Below are 24,432 nucleotides of genomic sequence, written 5' to 3'. Positions count from 1 at the left end.
CCATGTTATCCTTTATGTCTTGCTTTCACTCAACATTTATGTGGGTGAGCTTCACCCATATTGTTGCAAGCCGCGTGGGTTCATTCATCCCCAGTGCTGTACAACGTTATACAGTATGAATAGCTACCATTTACTGGCCTGCTGTTCTACTTATGATAGACATTTGGGTTGTTTCTAGCTGTTATAGGTAGTGTTGATATGAATGTTCTAGTATATCAAGTCCACGCTTTTTGTAGGCGTGTAGCTAGAAGCAGAGGCTTCCCAGGTGGCTCAGTGGTAAAGATTACGCCTGCCAGTGCAGGAGACATGGGTTCAATCTCTGGGTCGGGAAGATCCCCTGGAGAAAGAAAGGGCAATACACTCCAGTATTCTTGCCTGGGAAATCCCACGGACAGAGGAGCCTGGCAGGCTACAGTCAACGGGGTCTCAGAAGGGTCAGAGACCTAGCAGCTAAACAACAATAGCAGCAACAAGCTAAAAGTGAAATTGTGTCCTAAGGTGGGTAGAGGTTCTGCTTTAGAGGGTACTGCCAAAGTTCTCCATGGTGGAGACCAGTTATGCTCCCACCAGCAGTGTGTGAGAGTTCAGTGGCTTCACATCTTGCCAGTGAATTTTCTGTTCTATTTTTGCTGGGTGTGTGAAAACACCTCTTTTTAAACTGCAGTTCCCTTACCCCTGGTATTCCCAACCTCCCTTTCCTATTTTTTTCTTCTTTCTTTGATACTCATCATCATCTGACTTACTATATATATTACTTCTTTATTTTGTTCATTGTGTTCTGACAACAAGAAGATAAGCTCAGCTTTCCTTCTGTGTCCCCAGTGCCTAGAATAGTACCTGCAAATTGGAGATCCTTATGTTCTGCGGAAGGAAACACATTTTAGGCACATTTCCTGAGTCTTCTGGTGGTCCTACCTGGATTCCTCAGCATGTACAAGATACAAGACGTGGGCATGAGGAAGGGTCATTGAGGCAGAATAGCATACAGACCAAGCAAGCAGGTTGTCTGCCTGATTTCAGGCAGTGTGCGTGCATGCTAAATCGCTTCAGTCATGTCCAACTCTTTGTGATCTCATGGATGTAGCCCACCAGGCTCTTGTGTCCGTAGGATTCTCCAGGAAGAACGCTGGAGCGGGTTGCCATGCCCTCCTCCAGGAGATCTTCCAGACTGAACCCACATCTCCCGCATCTCCTGCACTGGCAGATGGGTTCTTTGTCACTAGCACTACCTGGGAGGCCTCGTGTCAGGCAGACCAAGGTTCAGATCCTAGCTTTGCTGTTTCCTACAGTCCAGAGGCCTGCATAAATCACTCCTTGAGAATCTAACAGTGGAATTTGTCCTTAGAGTCACCACATAAAATACAAAATACCCATCTGAACTTCAGATAAACCAGCAATTTTAGCAAAAGTATGTCTTAAATATACCAAAAGGTATTTACTGTTTTTCTGAAATTTGTATTTAACTGAGTGTCCGATATTTTTATTTGCTAAATCTGGCAATACTAATTGAGTGTATACTTTTCCTGTCCCCAAGACTGAACATTAACATGACGTATATCACCTTTATCCATCACTCAGAAGATCTATGTGGCTCTTGGGCAGAAGGGGAAGTCTCCTAGGGACTAAATCTTTGCCCCAGATGCTAGAGAACAAGAAGAGCAGGGATACCATATAGATCCCAAAAGACTGAAACTAATAAGATGGGAGGGATGGGGGAAAAAAAAATCTTTGTTGGCCCATAATGTGTGGAACGAGCTGGTCATTTTACATATATGATCTCATTTAATCTTCCAAAAAGCTTGTGGTTTGCATCCTACTGTGTCCTTTTTACAAATGAAGAAACCCAGGCCTTAACAAGAAAAGTACTTGCCTGAATTTGTATAGCTAGGAAGGGCCAGAGCTAGGTCTGGTACCCAGGTCACTCTGCTTCCAGAGCCAGGGGACTTTAAACAATGTGCCAAGGTCCCTTGGTTTGGAGCAGAGTTGGGACTCTGGGGAAAGTAGGGAGGCAAGTAACAGTCAATACCGCACACCTCTAGGTGCAGTGAGTGCCAGCTGGGTTTCCGTGTCAGCCCTTACCACATCATTAGCTTCCCACAGCTCTTTCAGAGATGTTCTCCTGCCTACAGGTTTTAGCCACTCCAGATTCCAAGGTAGGACCCGTTCTTTGTTCACTCATCCAATACATGTTCACTGAGCACCCACCATGTGCCAGGCCCAGGGCGAGATCTTGGGCACACCATGGGGAACGAGACATAGACTCAAATGAACTATAGACTAACAGGGAAGACAGACCAGACACCAGGGCACTGGGGCTGCCGTTCCTGGCTGCGCACGGTGGCCTGGGAATGTGAACATGAGAATCACAAGTTAAACTAGGAAGGAACAGAAGAGGCTTATACAGAAGCATTGCTTAAACCAAAATGTGTTTGTCACCTCTGTCTCCTAGTTCTGTGGGGACTAAACTCCACACTGATTTCCAGACCTCTCTGAACTTTGCGTTGGTCTCGTCCATCTCCCACCAGTGCCTTGTTGTCAAGGGTCCACTCAATTCCGAGGCTGAGTACCTGGCTCAAAAGCCTTGTGTTAGAGGCACGTCAAAGGGCTTACGTTTTTGAAGCTCCAAGATGGTATAGAGGATGGTGATGCCGTCCAGAGCTTCACGGCCGATCTCCTCATCAGGATCCCCGATGCGAATGATGAGCCTCCCCAGAAGAAGCCCCAGTGCCGGGAATCCCGAGGACATCTGTTTGTGTCATGATCTTAGGGACTGAGACTTATAGGTTCAATAATGCTATACAGTAAATGGTGAACAGAGCTAGATGGCCTGGCCCGGAGAGCTGAATCCTCTGAGGAGTGAGGCCCACCTAGGAATCTCGGGGCAGATGCATGGGCTCCCTCAGAGCTGAGAACATTCTCCCTAGCAGTCCTCCCCTCCTCCCTCCCAGAGCCACTCACAAGGAAAGGCGGGGTCAGAAGTGCGTGGTTCAACACAGAGACACTGATTTTCACAGCCCGTGCTCTCTCATGAGCCTTCCCAGAGTTCATCCAGGGCCCCAGGGGCTGTGGGGAAAAGGCTACGACTCAGAGCTACGAGCCAGATGCTAGCCTCTGCCCCCTGGATGGGCAGAACAGCCTTCACCAATTATCAGGAAGCTTCTGAGGGAGAGCATCAAAGCAACCCACCGCAGCCCTCCTCCTCTTCTTAGAGCATAGGGACACATGGGGTCCAGAAGCTGAGGACAGAACGGAAGACCAGAGGGAGGGCAAAGGTTAATGGGAGAGAGATGAAAGGTAGAGAGTCTTGAAGATAGGCGAGAGGCATAAGGACAAGAATTTAGAAAGCAAGGATATGGGAGCAGCTATCACAGGAGTCGCAGGGGGAGAGGGAGAGGGTGAAGGAGGAGGAGTTTGGGACACGACCTGTGAGAGGGCCAGGGAAGCAGAGATCTGGCACAAGACTACATCCTGAAGTCAAATCACTCTTTCTGGGTCCAGACCCCCAGCCCCAGTTCTCCCGAGTCAATTCCCCATCCTCCTCCACCCTTCTCCTCCCTGCCCCCATACCTCCAAGATGCTCTTCAGCCCAGCAGGAGTGGGGTCCTCAACAAAGAGGGCATTGAGAAGTGTCTGCAGGGCATTCAAGGTCTGACAGTAAAGTATCTGTGAACACGGAGAGGACCAAGTCACTAAGCAGCCTCTGGGGCAGACCGCAACCCCAGGCAACCCCTGATGTGGGTCAGGGGAGGAAGGTGTACTCAAGCCCAGGAGTGCTGCTTCCTAGTCCCACCATGTGAGACTAACCTCGATGTGCGATATGGGGCAACTGGCTTCCCCTCCATGGGTTACAGGTTCTTTATGGAGAAACTGGTAATTATTATCCGTGAACTCCTTAGCTTACAAGGGCAAGAAGAATTACAGAGAATCTACCACGGGCCAGGGGATTGCCTCGTAATTGGCACAACTCTATCACTCTGTCCTCAAAGTGTTTTTCTCACTGTGCAAATAAGGAGATGTTCTTTAAAAACTATTTACTTATTTGACTGTGCCTGGTCTTAGCTGTGGCATGCGGGATCTTTAGTTCTTTAGTTGAAGTATGTGGGATCTAGTTCCCCTGCCAGGGATTGAACCCCAGCCCTCTGCACTGGGAACTCAGAGTCTGAGCCACTGGACCACCAGGGAAGTCCCAGGAAGAGACACTTGTCCAAGGTCACGGAACCAAAGTTTCAATTCATGAGGAGCATGAGAAGATGGGTGGGAAAATGCTCAAGAACCGTGAGGGCTAGATCAATGGACAACCAGCCCTGCTTGTGTTATTGTCTCCGAGGAAGTGTTCTGATTCCTTTTAAAATCACCACTCCTAGATCCAAACAGATTTTCTAAGTTACCCCTTGCCGGAGTCAGCTCTCTCCTCTCCATTGTTTGTTCCTTCCCCGGTCACACCACAGGCCTGAAACTGCCTCAAGGAGGGTGCAGGCATGACACCTACACAAGGCTAAGGGGTGTCTTTGAGGCCCTCTCTCCCTGCCTCTCTTCTTCCCATCATCTCCACATCTTCCTTCAAGGTCGTCTTTGTCCAGGCTTCCTGAGTCTGAGCACACCAGGCTTACACCACAACCACCAAGGAAGCCTTGCTCACCAACTCCCTCCTCCTACCTGCCCGTCTGCAGTCCATCACTGTGCAGCACTGACCTCTGCTGGCCTGGCCTGGTACTACAAGAAGGCTGCAGGCTCTCTTCATACCCATCCCTGCCTCCCCTTTGAGTCTCCTCTCAAGTGCTTCACCTCCAAGACTCAGAGCCATCACGCTGCGGCTGGTCTGGCTCCAACTGCTCTCACCTCAGCCTCTGGACTCCAGCCACTCTGCCTTCTTATCATCCTTGCAGTCATCACGTTCTCTCCGTCCTCAGGCTGCTGCACAGGCCATTCCCTCGGCCTCTCGCTCTTCCTTCGGCCACCCTCTTCAGCTAGTTAACTCTTCTAAACCTCTCGCCTCTAGCATCACGACCTCAGAACCCCAACACGGTCAGGTTCCCTCCATTTCAGGCTCTTAATAGTATCATGTACTTCTTGCTTGCACCAAGTACTGTTGTAATTCTGCATTTATTTGTATGATATTTTGATAATCTGCCCCTCAGCCCTACAGTATCTCAGCCCTGTACTTCTGGATCAGGTATTAGTTAAAATTTGCTGGATAAAAGGATGTAAGCCTGTGGCTCACTCAGAGCCGAAATATCTCTCCCTAACCTCCCCCACTGACCCCATTCCACATGAAGGGTCTCCTCTGATCACTCTTCCAGGGGCCATCCTGCAGGGGGTTGAAGGTGCTCATGAGAGCCCCTTGAGGTTCTACTTCCAGGCCTCAATACAAACTTGCCCAATCCTCAGGCCTTTTCTTCCTAATCCTGGCCACCTCCTGAGCCGTGCCAACATCTGCCCACATCCTTCTCATGGGGCAGAGCCCAACGTGGGCAATGCTTCAGATGAGGGATCCTTTATTCCACAGACTCACTCATTCACCAAATATTTATCAAGTGCTTGCTCGGGCCAGGAAAGGGGAGGTGAATTGCCCAAGCCGCTTAAGTAGGAGATTGAAGATTCCAATCTACCTCTCATAATGCCCTTCCTCTCCTGCTGGGAGTCCAGGGACGTGCCTCCCTCTGAGGACACCAGTCAGCCCCAAGGCCCTGCTTGGGAGGGCCCTGCCTCACCTGTAAGGCATCTGCCTTGGCCTGGTCTTTCTCCTGCATGGCCTGCACGGTGGGCAGGGAGAACACACTCTTCACGCATGTGTTCACCAGCTCCGACCGTTCCTGCAAACCCAGGACAGGCTGGGAATGACTGGGGAAGAGACAGAAAGTGAGGGCATGGAGTGAGGGGGCACCTGAGGCTGCAGGCTGGAAGTGAAAGGTGCAGGGCTGGGACAAGGGCTGAGATTCAGATCCACAGAAGGGCAAAATGAGGTGAGGAGGAGGAGGGTGGTGGGGTACAAGTCAGATAGCCCCGGCAGGGCCTGGGCAAGGGGAAGGCGAAAGCTCCGGGACTAGGAAAGGGCCACGCACAGCAGGGAGGCCTCTGAAGATACAGGCAGAGCCTGAGGGTTGGGAAAGGGGCTGAGGGTTGGGAAAGGGGCCGAGGTCACCTCAGCTGGGTCAGGGTCTCCATGGCCTGCTGGCGGACGGAACTCGTGAGAGAATCCAGCGGCTCCTCCTGGATCCACTTCTGGATGGGGGACACGGAGGTGTCAATGAGGGGGCAGGCCACCACAGACCGCCAATGCCGCAGCCACTCCTCAGGGAATGGGGCCACTCTTCAGCCTGGGCCGGCTCACTCCCTGCCTGGCCTCCAGTGGAGGGAGCCAGCTGACTGCTCTAACCCGGTCCAGAGGCCGCAGTTCAAGGTCTGCAAAACGGGCCTGACGCGCTGCACACACGCAGGGCTCAGCAAGAACTGTTTCAGCAGCCCTGAGGTAGGAAAGTCTAAACCACGGAGCAGCCCCCAAACACTATGCCTGACCCTTGAAAGTGGTCCAGTTGAGTTCCTTTAAAATGTCCTTCCAGTTAGTTCTCACTTTTGATCTAGCACCAACACCCAGTAGGTGCTCAGTTAATGTTAATTAAATGAAAGTATCAGAGCCACAGGGTTTTTTTCTCTCTTTATAGCTAACTATTGATATAATTCTGGAAACTTCAGTGGCTGTCCCAGCCCAGACACTCCGGTGGATAACTGAGAAGTGACTGCATTTAGCAGAAAAAAAGAAAGTTCCTTCGGAAGTTCCCCTATCAGAGGAACTATGTGGGGAAATAACATAATGACTGTTCCCGGGGAGCTAAGATTTTACAGTGAAATAACCTTTGGGTTGTGTCCTCCATTGACACAGGTTTTTTTATCAGTCACTTGTGAGGTATTAAGAGTGAGACTTAGAGAAGGGAAGTGACTTGGCCAAGCTCCCTCAAGGTAGGTGGGGGGGCAGTTCAGGGTGGAGCTGAGACCAAGGCCCAAGTATCTGTGCCTTGATGTCCTCTGCCCACCCCACCCCAACCCCACCTCATCAGTGCGTGGGCTCAGGACTTCTGCCCCCTCCCCACCCTGATGCCACAGACCCTCAAGCTACTTGCGCACCATCATCTTCTTTATCAGGGTCTTCTTCTCTTCTTCCTTGTCCAGCACATTCTGGCTCTTCTGGAGGCTGAGGGCACTCCCGACCTCAGGGGCAGTAGAGGGCAAAACCACAGGGTGAGAGCCACATGGAGCCCAGCCCTGGGGCTGCCCTTACACCTGTCTTTGCACCTGCCACCTGCAGTCAAGCTGCCTGTTCCTCCCCAGCTGCCAGCCCCCAGCATCAGCTCAAGAGAAGTGAGAAACCTCAAGGGAACTTGGGGTGGGTGGGGGGTGTAAAGATATGAGAAGATGGTGGTAGCAGCAGGTTGAGGATAATCCCTGTAGGTCAGATTTGGGGGAAGACCAGATATCAGATTCAGATTGCAAAGCACCTGTCAACTAAGGGAGAAGAGGCAGGCACTGGTGGAACAGAAAGGGTTCCAACACCTCAAGTTGAAATGTCATCGTTAGTGATACCTCGTGAGGGCCTTCTAGCATCTACCCTTTGTAAGGATACCCACTAGTCGGATTAACGCATTCTGCTATCGAGAGGGAATGCCAATACAAATGTCCCATTAATTAATGTCCCATTAATCTATTAGTTCTCTTTATCTTAAGGTAGAAGAAGAAAAAAAAACATGAAAGAGACAAAATGTATTGTAAAGAAAGCAAAACAAGTGTATCTGATGGGCAGTACGGTAGTTTAAAGATGCTACAAGTTATTTCCCATTCCACCTGGCAAGAAGACAGGTGGTACGGCCTGGCCTGGGCAGGCGCCCTGCTTCTAGACTCTAGACGTCAACTAGGCTCCCCCACATTCCGTGTGTTACACTCACTACCAGCCTGTCCAGTCTTCTCCCACTGGCCCTCACCAAATCCTGAAGATGCTGGCTTTCTCTGGCCTCCCAAGGCCTGCTGCGTGGCCAAGACCCGGGCTGGGCCTGTGTCCTGAAAAGGGTCATTCCCCTTTTATAGACCTTCATAATTCATTCAGTTGTTTAAAAAAAACAAAAAACAAAAACCAACTGTTATCAAGCACTTAGGATGTGCCAGGCACTGCTCTAGATTCTAGGAATACTGCTGAGAATCAGACAGACAAAACTACCTGATTTGTGGAGAATGAATTCCAGTGCGAGAGACTGGCAAGAAATGAGATAAACTAATAAGGCCATAGAGCAGAGAAGAATCTGGCAGAGAAGAGAGAAATGCTGAGTGGGGAGCGGGAGGTGGAGGGAAAGGGCATCCCAGGAAACGGTGGCAGGAGGTGGTTTGGCAGGAAGCATACCAGAGCCGCTTTGCCGCGATCATCTCTCTGCCCTGGCGCCTCCACCAGGCATGAGGCTGCTTCATCGAAGGCTCCTGCATGTCACAGTTCCATTGGGGAAAGAAGAGGGAGAGTAAAGATACAGTGCAGCAGAATCCCATCTCCCCTTCCCCATGGGACTCCTCCAAGCTTTACTTCCCCAGCAGCCAGACTGAGCCCCTATCCCTAAAACCCTTCAGGGGCACCCCGTGTCCCAGACATAAGGCTCGCATCCTTATTAGTGCCTTCAAGGCCCTGCCAGGTCAGTCTCGCCTGCCCACCTCTGCAGCTCACTTTCCTCTACTCTCCCCTCACTCACCATGCTCCCACCACGCTGGCCTCCTTCCAGGCCCAGCAGGCTTTGCTGCCAGGCCTTTGCACAGCTCTTGTCCTCTGCCTGGGCCTCTGCACTGTCGCACCCCCTTGCCCAGGTAGAGGACAAGGTCCGCTTGCCTGCCACTCCTCAGAGCGGCCTCCCCTGACCTTCAGAGTAACAGCGGGCCCACTGTGATCCTGCTGTGCATCTTTCGGTTCTCTTCTCTTGGTTGTTACCACACTTTATAGTTAAATTCTTACTTGTTATAGTATTGGTTGGCTAAAAGTTCATTCAGCTTTTCCCATAACATCTCATGAAAAAACCTGAATGAACCTTTCGGCCAACCTAATAGATAATTGCTATTTTGTTAGCCCCACAATTCCTCATCTTTCTTCTGGTGGCAAAGCCTCTGTCTTCCCTGCAGGCTATTCATTTCATATAGGTAGGTGAAGCTACGAGGCCCACCTATCACCTCTCTTCAAATAAGGATGGGCTTTACTCTTGAAATCAGTATAATATTATAATCAACTGCTGCTAAGTCACTTCAGTCGTGTCCGACTCTGTGCGACCCCATAGATGGCAGCCCACCAGGCTCCCCCGTCCCTGGGATTCTCCAGGCAAGAACACTGGAGTGGGTTGCCATTTCCTTCTCCAATGCATGAAAGTGAAAAGTGAAAGTGAAGTCGCTCAGTCGTGTCCAACTCTCCGGGACCCCATGGACTGCAGCCCACCAGGCTCCTCCGTCCATGGGATTTTCCAGGCAAGAGTACTGGAGTGGGCTGCCATTGCCTTCTCCAATAAATCAACTAGACGTCAATAAACACACAAATGAATAAAGGTGGATCTGGAAACCATGCTTGCTCAGTAAGAGATTCCCATGCCCCCAGCCACAGTGATTGGTCCATGTGTGGGCACTTGGCTGAGCAGGGCCCATAGAGTCCTTGACTTAAGGCAATGAGGCGAAGCCCAAGGAGAGAGACCCTGGGACATCTTGGCCCCCAACATCGGCGGCTACTGGAGGATGGAGTCAACAGTGAGCAGCAGAGACATCACAGTGGTAGTGAATACAGCTAGCACTAAAACCCTGGCTTCTTCTAAGCACCTTTTCCACTAAAGGAAACAAGGCTCCTAGGAGAATCAGGTGATTCTAGGACTCGGGCAGAGAAAGTGCAGGTGAGTCTGAGACAACTTCTACCAGAAAACAAGGAAATGAGCCCAAGAAATTGTGAGGATATGTCAAAAAAAACATAAAAGCTTGCTCAAAGAGTACTCCTTGGTCAAACGGGGAAAGCTTCAGTATCGCAATAAATGATGGTAACAACAGATTATAGTCTATCGAGTAAACTAAGAAATGAAAAGTCCATGCTAATATGAAAAAAGAAATAACTAAATTGAAAGTTTGATGAGAAATAGGATATTTACATAGTTTCAAAAGATCTCTCTAGTATTTTTTGCATATTTATGACAAAGGGGTGAATAATGACTTTACAGTGGAAAACCTTGGCAGCCATTGAGCTCGAGTGATCAAAGTGAGCATCACCAGTAATGGAGCAAATCAAAACCATTCACCACCAGATAGAATGCAGTGAGAAAGACCCAGCATCATGTCTACGCTATTCCCACCAAAGATGCATGACGTGACTCCGACCATGAGAAAACACCCGACAAGCCCCAATTAGGCAAATCTTATAAAACAGCTGGCCTATGATCTTCCAGAGTATCAGGGGCGTGACAGTCAAGGAAGATCTGATGGCTGAGGGAAACAAAACAGACGAGACAGAAAAGGGCAGTAAGTGAGTCTGACCTGGACCCTTTTTTAATAAAGGACACTTCCGGGACAATTGGTGACATTTGAATGGAGCCTAAGGACTGGATGGTAGCAGTGTATCAGTGTTAATTTCCTGATTTTGATAGTTAATCTTTATCCTTTTTTATAAGAAACACATACAAATTCAAGATTGATAGGGTATCATTTAGCAACTTATCAATTCAGAAAAACATTTTATACCATACTTTCAACTTTTCTGCAAGTTTTTTATTATTTCAAATTTTTAAAAGAATGATGGATAAATAGAGGCATTTTCAGTAAAAATGGAAAGAGTTTGCATCAGCAGAGCTCACTAAAGCAGAAGGGTATACTTCAGCCAAAAGGAAATTAATCCCAGATGAAGGTCTGAGATGCAACAAGCAAACGAAAAAAAAAAAAAAAGAGGTTAATATTTGGGTAAATATAAGAACATTAACTACATAAAGTTCGTAGAGTTAAGAAAAAGAAAAGATAAAATTAACATACATTACCAGGGGAGCATATAGATGGGAGAGGAGGCGTTAAATGAGGTTAACTCGTTTAAATCATCTGGGAGGAAAATAAATGCATTGACTAGTTTGGACGTTGTGATTAATTAAATATACACATTGTAGCTTCTAGAGAATCAGTAACAGACTTTAAACAGTATATAACTTCCACACAAATAAGGAAGAAAAGAGGGAGGAAAAGCAACCCAAAAACCAAAAAAGGAGAAAAAAAGAAATATAGAGCAAGCAAAACAAAGGATACAATTGCTGGTCAACTATAGGCCAATTAAAAATTTTTTAAATTTTAACTCTGCATAATTGTATTAGATATGAATGAACTGCGGGTTGGAAACAGTATTACCTAATTCACTTTTCTGATCTGGATGCCCTTTCACTTTCTGTTTGTTTGCTTTTGGCTGTGCCGGGTCTCTGTGGCTGCGTGGGCCTTTCTCTGGTTGTGGCGAGCAGGAGCTACTCTCTGGCTGCGGTGCACGGTCCTCACTGCGATGGCTTCTCTTCTTGCTGAGCTCAGGCTCTGCTGGGAGCTCGGGCTTCAGTAGTTGTAGCAGCTGAGCTCAGCAGGTGCGGCTCCCCGGCTCTAGAGACAGGCTCAATAGTTGTGATGCACAGGCTTGGTTGCTCTGAAGCATGTGGGATCTTCCCAGATCAGGAATCCAACTCACGTCTCCTGCATTGGCAAGTGGATTCTATACCACTGAGCCATAGGGAAGCCCCAGAAACAATGCTACATAAATTGATTTGTAGATTCAATGACATTCCAGTGAAAATCTAACAGATTTTTATTTAGTTTTATGGAAATTGACAAGCTGTTTCTAGAATTAAAATGGAAAAGTAAAGCACCTAGAATAGGCAATCCCGACAAAGTGGAGGAGTCTCACTACTAAATATAAAGACTTACTCTAAATCACGGTAATTAAAGGCAATGGTTAAGGATGACAAACGAAGGAATAGAAAGAGTCCAGAAATAAACCGACACGTACACAGTCACTTGATTTACCTCAAGGTGACACTACAATTCAGTGGGGGAGATTATGTGTTTTTTCAATAAATGGTCCAGAGCAATTAGATATTCACATGGGGGGAAAATGAGCCTTTTAAATTCCTCTCTCAAACTGTTACCCAAAATTAATGCACAATGCATTATAAATTTAATGTGAAAGACAAAATGGTAAAACTTATGGAGGAAAATATAACACTATTTTCATAACCTTTGCATACACATATCAGGATTACATAAAGAACTTCCACAAACCAGTAAGAAAAAGACAACACAAATTTTTTAAATGAACAGAAGACTTGAACAGGCACTTCATTATAAAGGATATACAAATTGACAATAATCATATTGAAAGATGCTTAACATCAGTAATCATCAAAAAATGCCATTGAAAACCACATGGAAATGGCATTAGATACCCACACTTTCATGCATCAGAGAAGGAAATGGCAACCCACTCCAGTATTCTTGCCTGGAGAATCCCAGGGACAGGGAGCCTGATGGGCTGCTGTCTATGGGGTCACACAGAGTCGGATACGACTGAAGCGACTTAGCAGCAGTAGCAGCAGCAGAATGGCTAAAATTTTAAAAACTGACTACCAAATGTCTGTGAGGATGTTGAGCAACTGGAAGTCTCACATGTGAGAGGGTAAATTAATCCAACCACTTTGAAAATTTTGCAGTATCTATTAAAGCTGGACATGTGTTTTGCTATGACCCAGAAATTCCTCTTCTAGGTGAAAAAGAGTATCTTTGCACTAACATGTACAAAAGGGTTCAAAGTAACTTTATTCATATTATCCAAAAAGTAGAAAAATTCCAATGTCCATCAGAATGAATCAACAAATTGTGGTAAGTTCATAAAATAGAATACTACAGAACAATAATAAGAATCAGCTGTGATACATGCAACTGTGGATGAATCCACTAGACATAATGTTGGGCTAAAGAAGCCAGAATCAGAACAGTATAAACAAGAGTAGTTATCGATAGAAAGTTAAAAAAAAAAAAAAACAGGCAAAACTAGTCTATGGTGATACAAATCTGAAGAATTGTTCCTTCTGTAGCTGTTGACAACTGAGAGCAATCTTGACCCCTATTTGCCATTTGGCAATGTCTGGAGACATCCTTTGCTGTCACAACTTGTGTGGGAGGATGTCCCTATTAGTATCTCCTGCAGAGCCTAGGGATGCATCTTACGATGTGTAGAACAGCCCCCATACACCCACACCCACACAACGAAGATCTGTCTAACACAAAATATCAGTAGTGCAAGACTGAAAAACCCTACCCGAAGAGCCAACTCATTGGAAAAGACTTTGATGCTGGGAAAGACTGAAGGCAAAAGGAGAAGGGGATGGCAGAGAATGAGATGTTAGATAGTATCACTGACTCAATGGACATGAATCTGAGCAAACTCTGGGAGATAGTGAAGGACAGGGAAGCCTGGCATGCTGCAGTCCATGACTTAGCAACTGAACAGCGAACAACCCCAGAAGAAGGGGAATTGATTGGAAAGGATCACAAGGGAAGGTTCTGGGATGCCAATAAAGATCTGGGTCTTGATCTGGGTGGCAGTTACCAGTGTGTTTATGTATGCAAATATTCATCAAGCTGTACACTTAAGATTAGTAGTGCACTTTACGTATTTTACTGATACATGTTATATATCTTGGAAAACTTTTTAAAAGACAAATACAGTTTGAAAATACATTGTCTTTAAAAATGCAAACAGATAAAATTATCCTACTAAAAAACAAAGATTGATCCTAAATAGCCAAAACAATCTTGAAAAAGAACAAACTTGGTAGACTCCTGTTTCCTCCTTTCAAACTTACTACAAAGCTGTAGAAACCAGACAGTGTGTTGCTGGCATAAGGACAGACATAAAGACCAATGGAATAAAATAGAAATAAATCCTCATATATATGGTCAACTGATTTTTGACAAAGGTACCAAGACCTTTCAGTGGAAAAAGAATGCTCTTTTCAATATGTAGTGCTAGAAAAACTAGATATCCGCGTGCAAAAGAATGACGTTGGACCCCTTCCTCACATTGTACACAAAAATTAACTCAAAGATTACACTTAAAAGCTAAAACTATAAAACTCTTAGAAGAGAATATAGGGAGAAATCTTCATGACGCTGGATATGGCAATAATTTCTCTTATTTTTCAGACTACAGAATTATTCCATTTTATTCAGCTCAAAAAAATACAATTCTTTTCTTTTTTACATGTTGTTTGTTTTAAGTGCTTTAGGGAAGAAATCGTTTTCTAAAAGAACGTTTTCTTTTGTATTGGAGCATAACCAAAGGCAAGAATTTCTTAAACATAACACCAAGGTAACAGACAGTAAAAGAGTAGACGAATTGATTCTCATCAAATTAATCGCTTGTGCATCAAAGGACAATGTCAAGGGAATGAAAAGACAACTCACAGAACGGGTGCCAATATTTACCAATTGTGTATCTGATAAGGAATTAATGTTCAGAATATATAAAGAACTCCTAAACTCAACAACAAAAAACGACTAAATCTGGGGGCTTCCCTGGTGTATCTTGACTCCATGCTTCAAACGCAGGAGGCATGAGTTTGATCCCTGGTCAGAGAACTAAGATCCCACATGCTGTGTAGCATGGCCGCAAAATTAAAAATAAAACAACAAAATTTGAAAATAGGCAAAAGACATTATACAAATGTCCAATAGGCATACTAAAAAAATGTTCAACATCATTTATTAGTCATTAGGGAAATGCAAATCAAAATCACAATTGAAATATTACTTCACACTCTTTAGGATGGCTATTATAAAAATGTTTTCTAAAAAAAATAAAAATAAAAAGTGCTGGCAAGGAGAGATAGCAGTGCAGCAATAGAAACCCTTGTACATTATAACCTCTGTACATTGTTGGAGGGAATGCAAAATGGTATAGCTGGCATGGGAAATAATTTAGCATTTCCTCAGAAAGCTAAACAAGAATTACCATACGATTCAGCAGTTTTACTCCTAGGTATATTTCTAAAGGAACTGAAAGCAAAGATTCAGAGATTTTTGAGCTGATGTGTATAGCAGCATTATTCATCATAGCCAAATATTCGTCCATGGACAAATAAAATGTAGTACATTCATTGGAATACTATCCAACCACCAAAAGGAGTGAAGTACTGATTCATGTTACAACATAGATGAACGTTATGCTAAGTAAACCATATACAAAAGAACAAACTTGTGATTCCATCTCATGAGTTACCTAGAGTAGGCAAATTCATAGACAGACAGCAGGTTAGAGTTCATGTGGGACTGGGGAGAGAGGAATAGGGACTTACTACTTTATGGTAAGACCTTCTGTTTGGGATGACGTGTCCGACTCTTTGCGACCCCACGGACTGTAGCCCACCAGACTCCTCCGTCCATGGGATTTTCCAGGCGAGAGTACTGGAGTGGGGTGCCATTTCTTTCTCCAGGGGATCTTCCCCACCAGGAATTGAACCTGGGTCTCCTGCGTCGTAGGCAGACGCTTTATCGTCTGAGCCACCGGGGAAGTCATTTGGGATGACAGACAGTGGTAACTTTACACAATATTGTGAGGTGACTAGTGCCACTGAATTAAACGCTCAAAAATGTTTGAAATGGCAGATTTATGTTATATATATTTTACGATGATTTTTTAAAAGATTTATCATGTAATATACCAAGAGCCATTGAATTGTGTACTTTAAATGGGTAAATTGTACAGTATATGAATTAGATTACAATAATAACTGGACTCCACAAGGAAAGGGATGAAGTTGAACCCCAATTTCACTCCATTTCACTTGAACAGGTGGATATATTAATAACGTTCCAACAAACATGCCAGAGAGATTTTTTTGAGGACCTAGACAAACGTATTTTAAAATGTATACGGAAGAATGAGGGTTTTTGAATAGCCTCTAGGGCATGGTGTGGAGGCTGTTGTCCTTGGAATAATTTTAAGAACTTTAAAGAGGGATCTCTCAGATATGAATGCATATCTGTAAAGCCGTGGTTATTTTTTAAAATTGCAACGTGGTATTGGTAAATGAGCAAATAAAAATATTTGGAGATATAAATAACTGGGAAAAGATCTTTACAACATCAAAAACTGATGGATTCATTTATAGAACTCTTGCACATTAGAAGTGAGTCACGGGTTCCAGACAGGACCCCAAGGCTTCACTTAGGTGGGAACCTCAAAAACTCAAGCCTGCTTGCTCCACTGGTCAAACTCTGACCTGAGAAGCCAGACCTGAAATTCATCAAGAAAGAAAAGAAGGTAAAGTTAGATGACTCGTAATTTGTACAGAATGAAAGTATAATTATATGGAATATTATATTACAGTTAAGAAAACTGGAGCTCAGAGAGATTAAGTAACTCGTCCCAAGTCACACAGCAAGCAGGGGCTGAGCACTAGATCTCTGGTGTATAATTAATGTATTGTGTGTTACCCATTACATGCTGGGTCCTTCCTTTCCCCTCTCCTCTTCCCTCCCTGCCCTGCAAATCTGAAGAGAGTTCTTCCAGGTCGGTGTCCTCTCTGGGGCTGGCACTCTGGCCTTACTCACCCTGAGGGATGCTCTGGAAGGCCGTGGAGTCCTTATTCGTGCTGTCGCCGGTGGGGAGCCCCAGGGTGAACTGGCACACCTCCACACTAGCCATCTCACTCCAGCTCCCCAGAGTCCCCTCCAGAGGCATGGTGTGGACACTGCTGTCTTCGGAACACCCCTGCTGGCTGCTCAGCGTCAGGGTGGAGGTGTCGCTGAAGATGAGGCTGGAACCCAGGCTCAGAGTCTCCTTGGAGCCCAGGATCAGGGTCATGCATGAGGGTGGCGAAATGGTGGAGGTGGGTCCATGGGTGCTGGAGTGAAGGCTGACAACGTCGTTGGAAACAGGAACCAGGGTCAAGCATGAAGCCTGAGTGACGGTCATGTTCAAATCAGACTTGGGGTTGCCATTTGAAGCCACGCTGATGGTTCCCTTGGAACTTGTGTTCCAGGCTGCACCAAAGGCTCTTTTTGAAACAGACCCAGAGATGTTATGTGAAACCAAAGTGATGGTCTCGTTCGTGTCTGGCATAAGGGATTCAGGAGAACCTGAAGCCGCGTTCAGGTCCAGCTTGGATATGTTCCCTGAGCCCATGCCGAGCAGCTGATTGGAGTCAGGATCCAGAGAAGGGGTTGAGGCTGGAGTAAGGAGAGTTTTTGAGCCTGGCCTGGAGATGCTGTGGCCCAGAACAAGAGAGTCTTTGGAATACGGCCTTATAAATGGGTTTGTCTCAGGCCTGGAAGGATTGGAGTTGCTCTGACCCAAATCAAAAAGATTGCTTGAGAGGGAGTTGACAGCCTCCTCCGAATTTGGACCAGTGTGGCTCCCCGAGCTCATACCCTGGGCCTCCATAGAGTGGGGGCTCAGAATGAGGTTTGAGGCTGGACTTAGGGTCCCCTGTGAGTTAAGCCTTGAGAGGTGATTGGAATCCAAAGCCAGGGCTTCAGCAGAGTGGGCAACAGTGATCTGGAGGGAACCTGGAGTCGTGGACCTGCTGTCATCAGGTCTGGGGGTGTCATCAGACTCCAGGCCAGGGGCCTCCTCTAAGACCGGAATCAGAGTTGGATTAAGGTTTGGAACAAGAGCCACGCCAGGGATGGAACAAGAGCCAGGACTCAGGGATGGATTCAAGACAGCAACAAGGTCCGTGTCCAGGCTGGGCCCAGAGATGATGCCAGAGCCTAAACCGGGGGCCTCAGTGGAGCTGAGATTGGGTGTCATGTTCGCATCTTCACAGAGGACCAGACTAGCCCCTGGACCCAAGGCCATGCCCGGTCTGGAGGTCTATCAGTGCCACTGCCCACTTCTGTCCGATAGCTGACTGTCGAGCTCCCTGCAGTGCTCCTGAGAGACAGAAAAGGCAAGTTCAGCCTCACCTATTGAAACCTTTCCACGGCTCCCCATGGATGACCTCCATGACCACGCCCAGCCCACCTGTCCAGCTCCGTCCTACATGGCTCTCCCCCAGCTCTCTCAGCTCCAGCCTCATCCCCTGCATTTCCTTCTTTGACCACACCCCGCTCCCTTTCAGCTCACAGTCCTTAAATGTAGTTTCCCTGGCCTGGAACCTCCCCCTACTCTCCTCGCTGATCCTACTCCTCCAAGCAAATGATACACGGCACTTTATTCCAATGACTTGTTTAGTGATCCAGCCCCTGCTGGAGATGAGTGGGGACACTGGCAAGAACTACGCACATCTTAGTCCCTGGGGCATCCCCAGCACCTAACGTAATACTAGATCCGCAGTAGGAAGTCCAGGAATACTAGACAAATGAGGAGCCTCTCCCACCTTAAGGTAGAAAGGGAGAAGGGGAAGTCTCCTTCTTCACTACTTCCAGCCAACCCCTAAGTTGCTAGAACTACTCTTTGAATGACTGTGGCACTAGATGCCCAAAGGCGCCTTGGCAGAGATGCCCACTGCCCTTAACAGTTTGCTCTGGGTGAGGCAGACTAAATGGAGGAGAACCTGAGGATATCATCCAAAGCAGAGCCCGTCTCAGCCCAGCAATCTCACTGCTGGGTGAACTCCCCAAGTCCCCCAACCCCCATCCCACCCCAGAAAGACTAGACAAAGGAGGAAACTCTCCCACCTTACCCTACCCCACCCCCACGCCTGGGCCACCCTCCCTGTGGGAATCGTGGGGACAGCTCACCTGCATGCTTGGTGTTCTTAAGCAGGAGTGGGGCCCTGTGAGGAGAGGCGAAAGAAGACCAAGTCAGGCAAGAGTGGCTTTTTTGGTACTTACTGAGCAAAGTCTAAAGGCCAGGCACACACTTCTGCTAACAAAATCCCCTGCGTGCACACACACATACACACAGAGTCCCAGAAGTTAAATATGCTTACTCCATTGTATGCTTAAGGAAGGGGAGGTCAAGGGGAGGAAGGTCAGCCCACGGGCTCTCAGGGAAGCCAAGACCTCCTCTTTATGCCACCTAACTGCCTACCCTCCATGACTTCCCACTGTCTTCAGGACAGCATCCCAAATCCATAATGGGACCTAAAAGGCCTTTCTGCATCTGGCCCCAAGTCCTTTTTCACCCTTCTTGCCCCTTCATAACTCCCTCTGCCTCTGCACCGCCTCATTCCAACATCCCTCAACTTCTTTGAGTTTCTACACAGTCACACGTCCAGGTTAAGTCTGGCCCTCCACAGGCTGAGTCATTTTCCCTAGCTAACACCTACAGCTTCACCCCTTCAGATTTCAGCTTATATGCTACAAGCCTTCCAGGTCCCCCAGACAGGTGAGGTCCACCTGTAAGTTCCCAGGGCATTTTGTCCACTTCTCCTTTCTTGGCACACAATATCTGGTTTCCTCGCTAAACCACAAGATCCATAAGAGTCTAGCACTCCCGCCCACCCTAGGGCCCGAGCTCCGCAGCAAGAGAAGCTACCACAATGAGGGCCTCGCACACTGCAGTTAGAACATAGTGCCTGTTCGCCACAACTAGAGAACGCCCTCGTGCAGCCACAAAGACCCAGTGAAGCTGAACGTTACAATAAATAAATAAAATAAAAAGGAGTCTAGCACAGCACCTGGCACACAGGAAATGTGCAATAAATGCGCTTGTTATTTCATGCTTTTATCTCTTCTTCATTCATTCTTCCATTCTGTCACTAGCTCACTTCCTCATGTATTCATTTCTTATTCATTCATGCACCAACTCACTCACTAAGTCATTTACTCATACCGTACATACTGTGCACCTTATGGCTTGGCTTTGAAAAAAATATAGATTCATAGTCATGTCGTCCTGGGTTCAAATCCCAGCTCATCCTCCTAATAGTGTCAGTAAACTTGGGCAAGAGACACTCCCCCCCCCCATCCTCCTCGTCTCTAATATGGGGAGCATAAAGCCTGCCACCCAGGGTGGTCAAAGTCTCAGCGTCTGGCATGGAGCCCACTTGGCCCACTGAAGGTCTTCTCTAAATTAGTTACTCATTCTGTTACTCTCCGTGAGGCATTACAAGCAGAGTAAGGTCCTTGGAGCCCAGTGGGACCTTCCTTCACCCCGCAAGCCAGCAGTTTATTCAGAGCTTTGTAACTTGCCTCAGAGGAAGGAAGTTTCACCTACCATCAGCACCAGAGGTGATTTTACCCTGAAGCTAATGAAATTTAAAATTTCAAGGCTCCTTGCTCATGCAATTCTTTTCCAAAGGGCCTGTACATAATTTTGTATTCATAATTTTGTCTTCTACTTAAACAGGAGCCTCAAAATGATAAAAAGCCTCAAGGCTCCAAAATACCCTGGATCATCCCTCCCGTATTCTCCTCTCTGTACACATACATACACACACAAACACACATCATATTTATCAAAAGGAGGCATTTTCAACCTGGAAAAAATGTGAGTCAGGTATAGCCTATGGTGCAGTCAGTAGGATTTTGGAAGGCCTACCTGGTTTAACCTGTGAAAGAACATAAGCTCTACTTCTCTGGCACAATAAATGCATAATACTGGGTCAATGGGCAAAAAGCCATGGGTCTCAAACCAGGCTGACCCTCCTTTATCCAGAAGAAAAGAGCAGATCTCCTTCACTTTCTTCTATTTCCTCAATCCTCCTCCTCCACCCTGCAACACACAGGTGAGTCTTCAGAGCCTAGGTAGGCAGCCCACATCTTACCCTCCACCAAAGGGTTACCGTGCATTAGGAAGATGGTGGTTGTTGAGGTGGGACCCAGAGGAACTAAAGGAGGTCACTATACAGCTGCTTATTGGCCTTTGCCCCCAGGTCCTGGAGCCCCCGTTGAGGAGAACAGAGGGTGGCAATAGACCACCTAGCCTGATCAGAGACTGAGAATCATTGGCTGATCCCCATCCTTTCTCCTTCATCTTTATGAAACCTTCCAGATCCTTGATAAGGGTTTCTGGCGCTCTCGGAAACAGGAACTATCGGTGGATCTTCCAGTTCCTCATTGAGAACATGTTTATCAGATGTATGGGCCTGAAATGTGCCAGGCACTTGTATGAGTATGTATACACGCATGCATGTATACACGTTTGACATTGTTGTACCTCGGTTCTAGAAAATCCAAACAGACTTTGCCATCATTCCTCCAAATCAGATCCTCTTATTCTCTTACATTGCAAGGCACTGGAACCATAATCCACCCAGACACAATATCATCCTTGACTATACTCTTCTTGATTTGCTGAATCCAAATTTTGCCAAGTTCTGCTAATTCTGGCTCCCGAAAACTCCCCAAGTATCTTCTCATATCTCCATCAGTTCAGTTCAGTTCAATCTCTCAGTCATGCCCCACTCTTTGCGACCCCATGAATCGCAGCACGCCAGGCCTCCCTGTCCATCACCAACTCCCAGAGTTCACTCAAACTCATGTCCATCAAGTCCGTGATGCCATCCAGCCATCTCATCCTCTGTCGTCCCCTTCTCCTCCTGCCCCCAATCCCTCCCAGTATCAGAGTCTTTTCCAATGAGTCAACTCTTCGCATGAGGTGTCCAAAGTACTGGAGTTTCAGCTTTAGCATCAGTCCTTCCAATGAACACCCAGGACTGATCTCCTTCAGAATGGACTGATTGGATCTCCTTGCAGTCCAAGGGACTCTCAAGAGTCTTCTCCAACACCACAGTTCAAAAGCATCACTTCTTCCACACTCAGCTTTCTTCACAGTCCAACTCTCACATCCATACATGACTACTGGAAAAACCATAGCCTTGACTAGGCAGACCTTTGTTGACAAAGTAATGTCTCTGCTTTTGAATATGCTATCTAAGTTGGTCATAACTTTCCTTCCAAGGAGTAAGCGTCTTTTAATTTCGTGGCTGCAATCACCATCTGCAGTGATTTTGGAGCCCCCAAAAATAAAGTCTGACACTGTTTCCACTGTTTCCCCATCTATTTGCCATGAAGTGATGGGACCAGATGCCATGATCTTCGTTTTCTGAATGTTGAGCTTGAAGCCAACTTTTTCACTGTCCTCTTTCACTTTCATCAAGAGGCTTTTTAGCTCCTCTTCACTTTCTGCCATAAGGGTGGTGTCATCTGCATATCTGAAGTGACTTGATATGCAATCTTGATTCCAGCTTGTGCTTCTTCCAGCCCAGCGTATCTCCATAACCACTGCTAAACGCTAGTACGGCTCCCATTGCTTTGAGACTCTGTCTTGGAATTGCCCTCTCAACAAGGGTCCCTATGCATAGGGGTCGTTCCCAACAAACCATTTTCCAAATTGAGCACAAAGTTCTTCCTCTAAAATTGCATTCAACAGTATGGTACTGGCAAAAATATAGAAACATAGGCTAATGGAATAGAACTGAGAGTCAGGAAATAAGTCCATGCATCTATGGTCAACTGATATTTGACAAGGATGCCAAATCTGTTCAACAGGGAAAAAATATTCTCTTCAACAAATGGTGGTGGGATGACTGGAAATCAACACCTAAAAGAATTGAGTTGGCCTCTTTCACACTAAATATAAAACTTTAATCACAATGGACAAAAGACCTAAATATAAGAGCTAAAATTGTAAAACTCTTGGAAGAAAATATATGGATAAATCCTCATGACCTTGGATTTGGCAATGGTTTCTTAGATATGACACCAAAATCACAAGAAACAAGAAAAAAATAGAGAAATTGAACATGAGCAAAATTAAAAGCTTGTGTATCAAAAGGCACTGTTAGAAAGTGAAAAGACAACTTACAGAATACCATGGAATATATATAAGTCATATGACTGATTAGATCTAGTATCTAGAATAACAACTAACAATATCTTACAACTTACAACAAAAAGATTAACAACCCAATTTAAAAAATGGGCAAACAACTTGAATAGAACACTTTAGTCATTAGGGAAATGTAAATCAAAACAACATTTAGAGAACACTTCACACCCACTATGGTGGTTATAATTTTAAGAAATGGAAAATAGCAAGTGTTGGCAAGGATATAGAAATATTGGAACCATCAAACATTGCTGGTGGGAATAAAAATTATGTGGCCTCTATAAAAACCAACCTGGCTGTTCCTCAGGAAGTTAAACTAGAATGGCCATATAATGCAGCAATTTCACTCTTATGTATATACCACAAATAACTGAAAATTGATGTTCCAACCAAAACTTGGACACCAAAGTTCACAGCTGCAGTATTCACAAGAGCTAAATGTAGAGACAACCAACATGTCCATTGACTGGTAAACAGATAAAAAAAAAAACATGGTATATCCACACAATGAAATATTATTTAGCCATAAAAAAGATTGAGTACTGATACTTGCTAAATATGGTAAGCTTTGAAAATATTATGCTATGTGAAAGAAGCTAGATTCAAAAAATCACATGTTATAAGATTCCATTTATATGAACTATCTAGATAATCAAATCTAGAGAGATTAATAGCAGATTAAAGCAGACAGACTGTCATGGGCAGGAGAAATGGGAGAATGGGAAGTGACTTCTTAATGAGTACAGGGTTTCCTTTTGGAGTGACAAAAATATTCGGGAGCTAGATAATGGTGATAATTGTGCAACATTATAAAGGTACCAATTGTCACTGATAGTAAATTCTATGCTGTGTGTTTTGTACAACAGCTTTTCTTTTTAAATGCATGTTACAGATAAGAGAGAGTCCCTTGGACTTCAAGGAGGTCAAATCAGTCAATCCTAAAGGAAATCGGTCCTGAATATTCATTGGAAGAACTAATGCTGAAGCTGAAGCTCCAATACTTTGGCCACTGGATACAAAGAATAGACTCATTGGAAAGGACCCTGATGCTAGAAAAGATTGAAGGAGGGAAGAGAAGGGGACGACAGAGGATGAGATGGTTGGATGGCATCACTGACTCAACGGACTTGAGTTTGAGCAAGCTCAGGGATTTGGTGATGGACAGGGAGGCCTGGTGTGCTGCAGTCCATGGGGTCGCAAAGAGTCGGACGCGACTGAGCCACTGAACTGAAGTGAACTGAACAGACAAGAGGGCATAGACTTGCTTTTCCATGCTCTTCCTTTGTAAATACAACTAAATATCCTGGAAATAGCTCAGCAAACAACCAAAAACAAACCAAAAAAAGGACTCAAATCTAGAAAGAAGGCAGTGGCCTAGCTAGAAATCTTAGGGCTGGAGGGATGACAGGGTGGTGACTTCTCCAGGGTTTTCTTTTTATCTCCCACCTATTCCAGACTGGGTACCAGAGAGGCCTGTAACACAGATCTGCCAAGAGCATAAACACACTTGCAAGAAAAGAAAAGCCTGTTTTCTCTGACCAAAGGGCCAGAAGGAGAAGCGCAACAAAGAAAGAGCCCCGGGGGCAACCCACTCCCTACTCCATACCCAGGGCGGCAGCAGCTTAATCCATCCGCAGGGGCAG

General features: G+C 45.9%; 1 protein-coding gene across 2 annotated transcripts in view; it reads right to left on the bottom strand.

The window, feature by feature from the left end:
- MROH7 (maestro heat like repeat family member 7) overlaps positions 1-18,831 on the bottom strand; it is a 41,093-nt gene extending 22,262 nt beyond the window's left edge. The window contains exons 1-9 of one of the 2 annotated variants that reach the window (XM_018044542.1): positions 18,754-18,831; positions 16,621-17,944; positions 8,387-8,460; positions 7,123-7,206; positions 6,143-6,222; positions 5,712-5,841; positions 3,568-3,663; positions 2,959-3,063; positions 2,611-2,746 (exon numbers count right to left, since the gene is read on the bottom strand). In XM_018044542.1, coding sequence (XP_017900031.1) covers positions 2,611-2,746; positions 2,959-3,063; positions 3,568-3,663; positions 5,712-5,841; positions 6,143-6,222; positions 7,123-7,206; positions 8,387-8,460; positions 16,621-17,869 — 1,954 coding nt within the window. In that variant the 5' untranslated portion in view covers positions 17,870-17,944; positions 18,754-18,831. The remainder of the gene's footprint in view (positions 1-2,610; positions 2,747-2,958; positions 3,064-3,567; positions 3,664-5,711; positions 5,842-6,142; positions 6,223-7,122; positions 7,207-8,386; positions 8,461-16,620; positions 17,945-18,753) is intronic. The other variant, XM_018044547.1, reaches the window with a different exon arrangement.

Source organism: Capra hircus, chromosome 3, assembly GCF_001704415.2.
Source record: "Capra hircus breed San Clemente chromosome 3, ASM170441v1, whole genome shotgun sequence".
NCBI lineage: Eukaryota > Metazoa > Chordata > Mammalia > Artiodactyla > Bovidae > Capra > Capra hircus.
The sequence above is the reverse complement of the archived record's forward strand: the minus strand, read 5'-3'. Positions and strand labels throughout refer to the sequence as shown.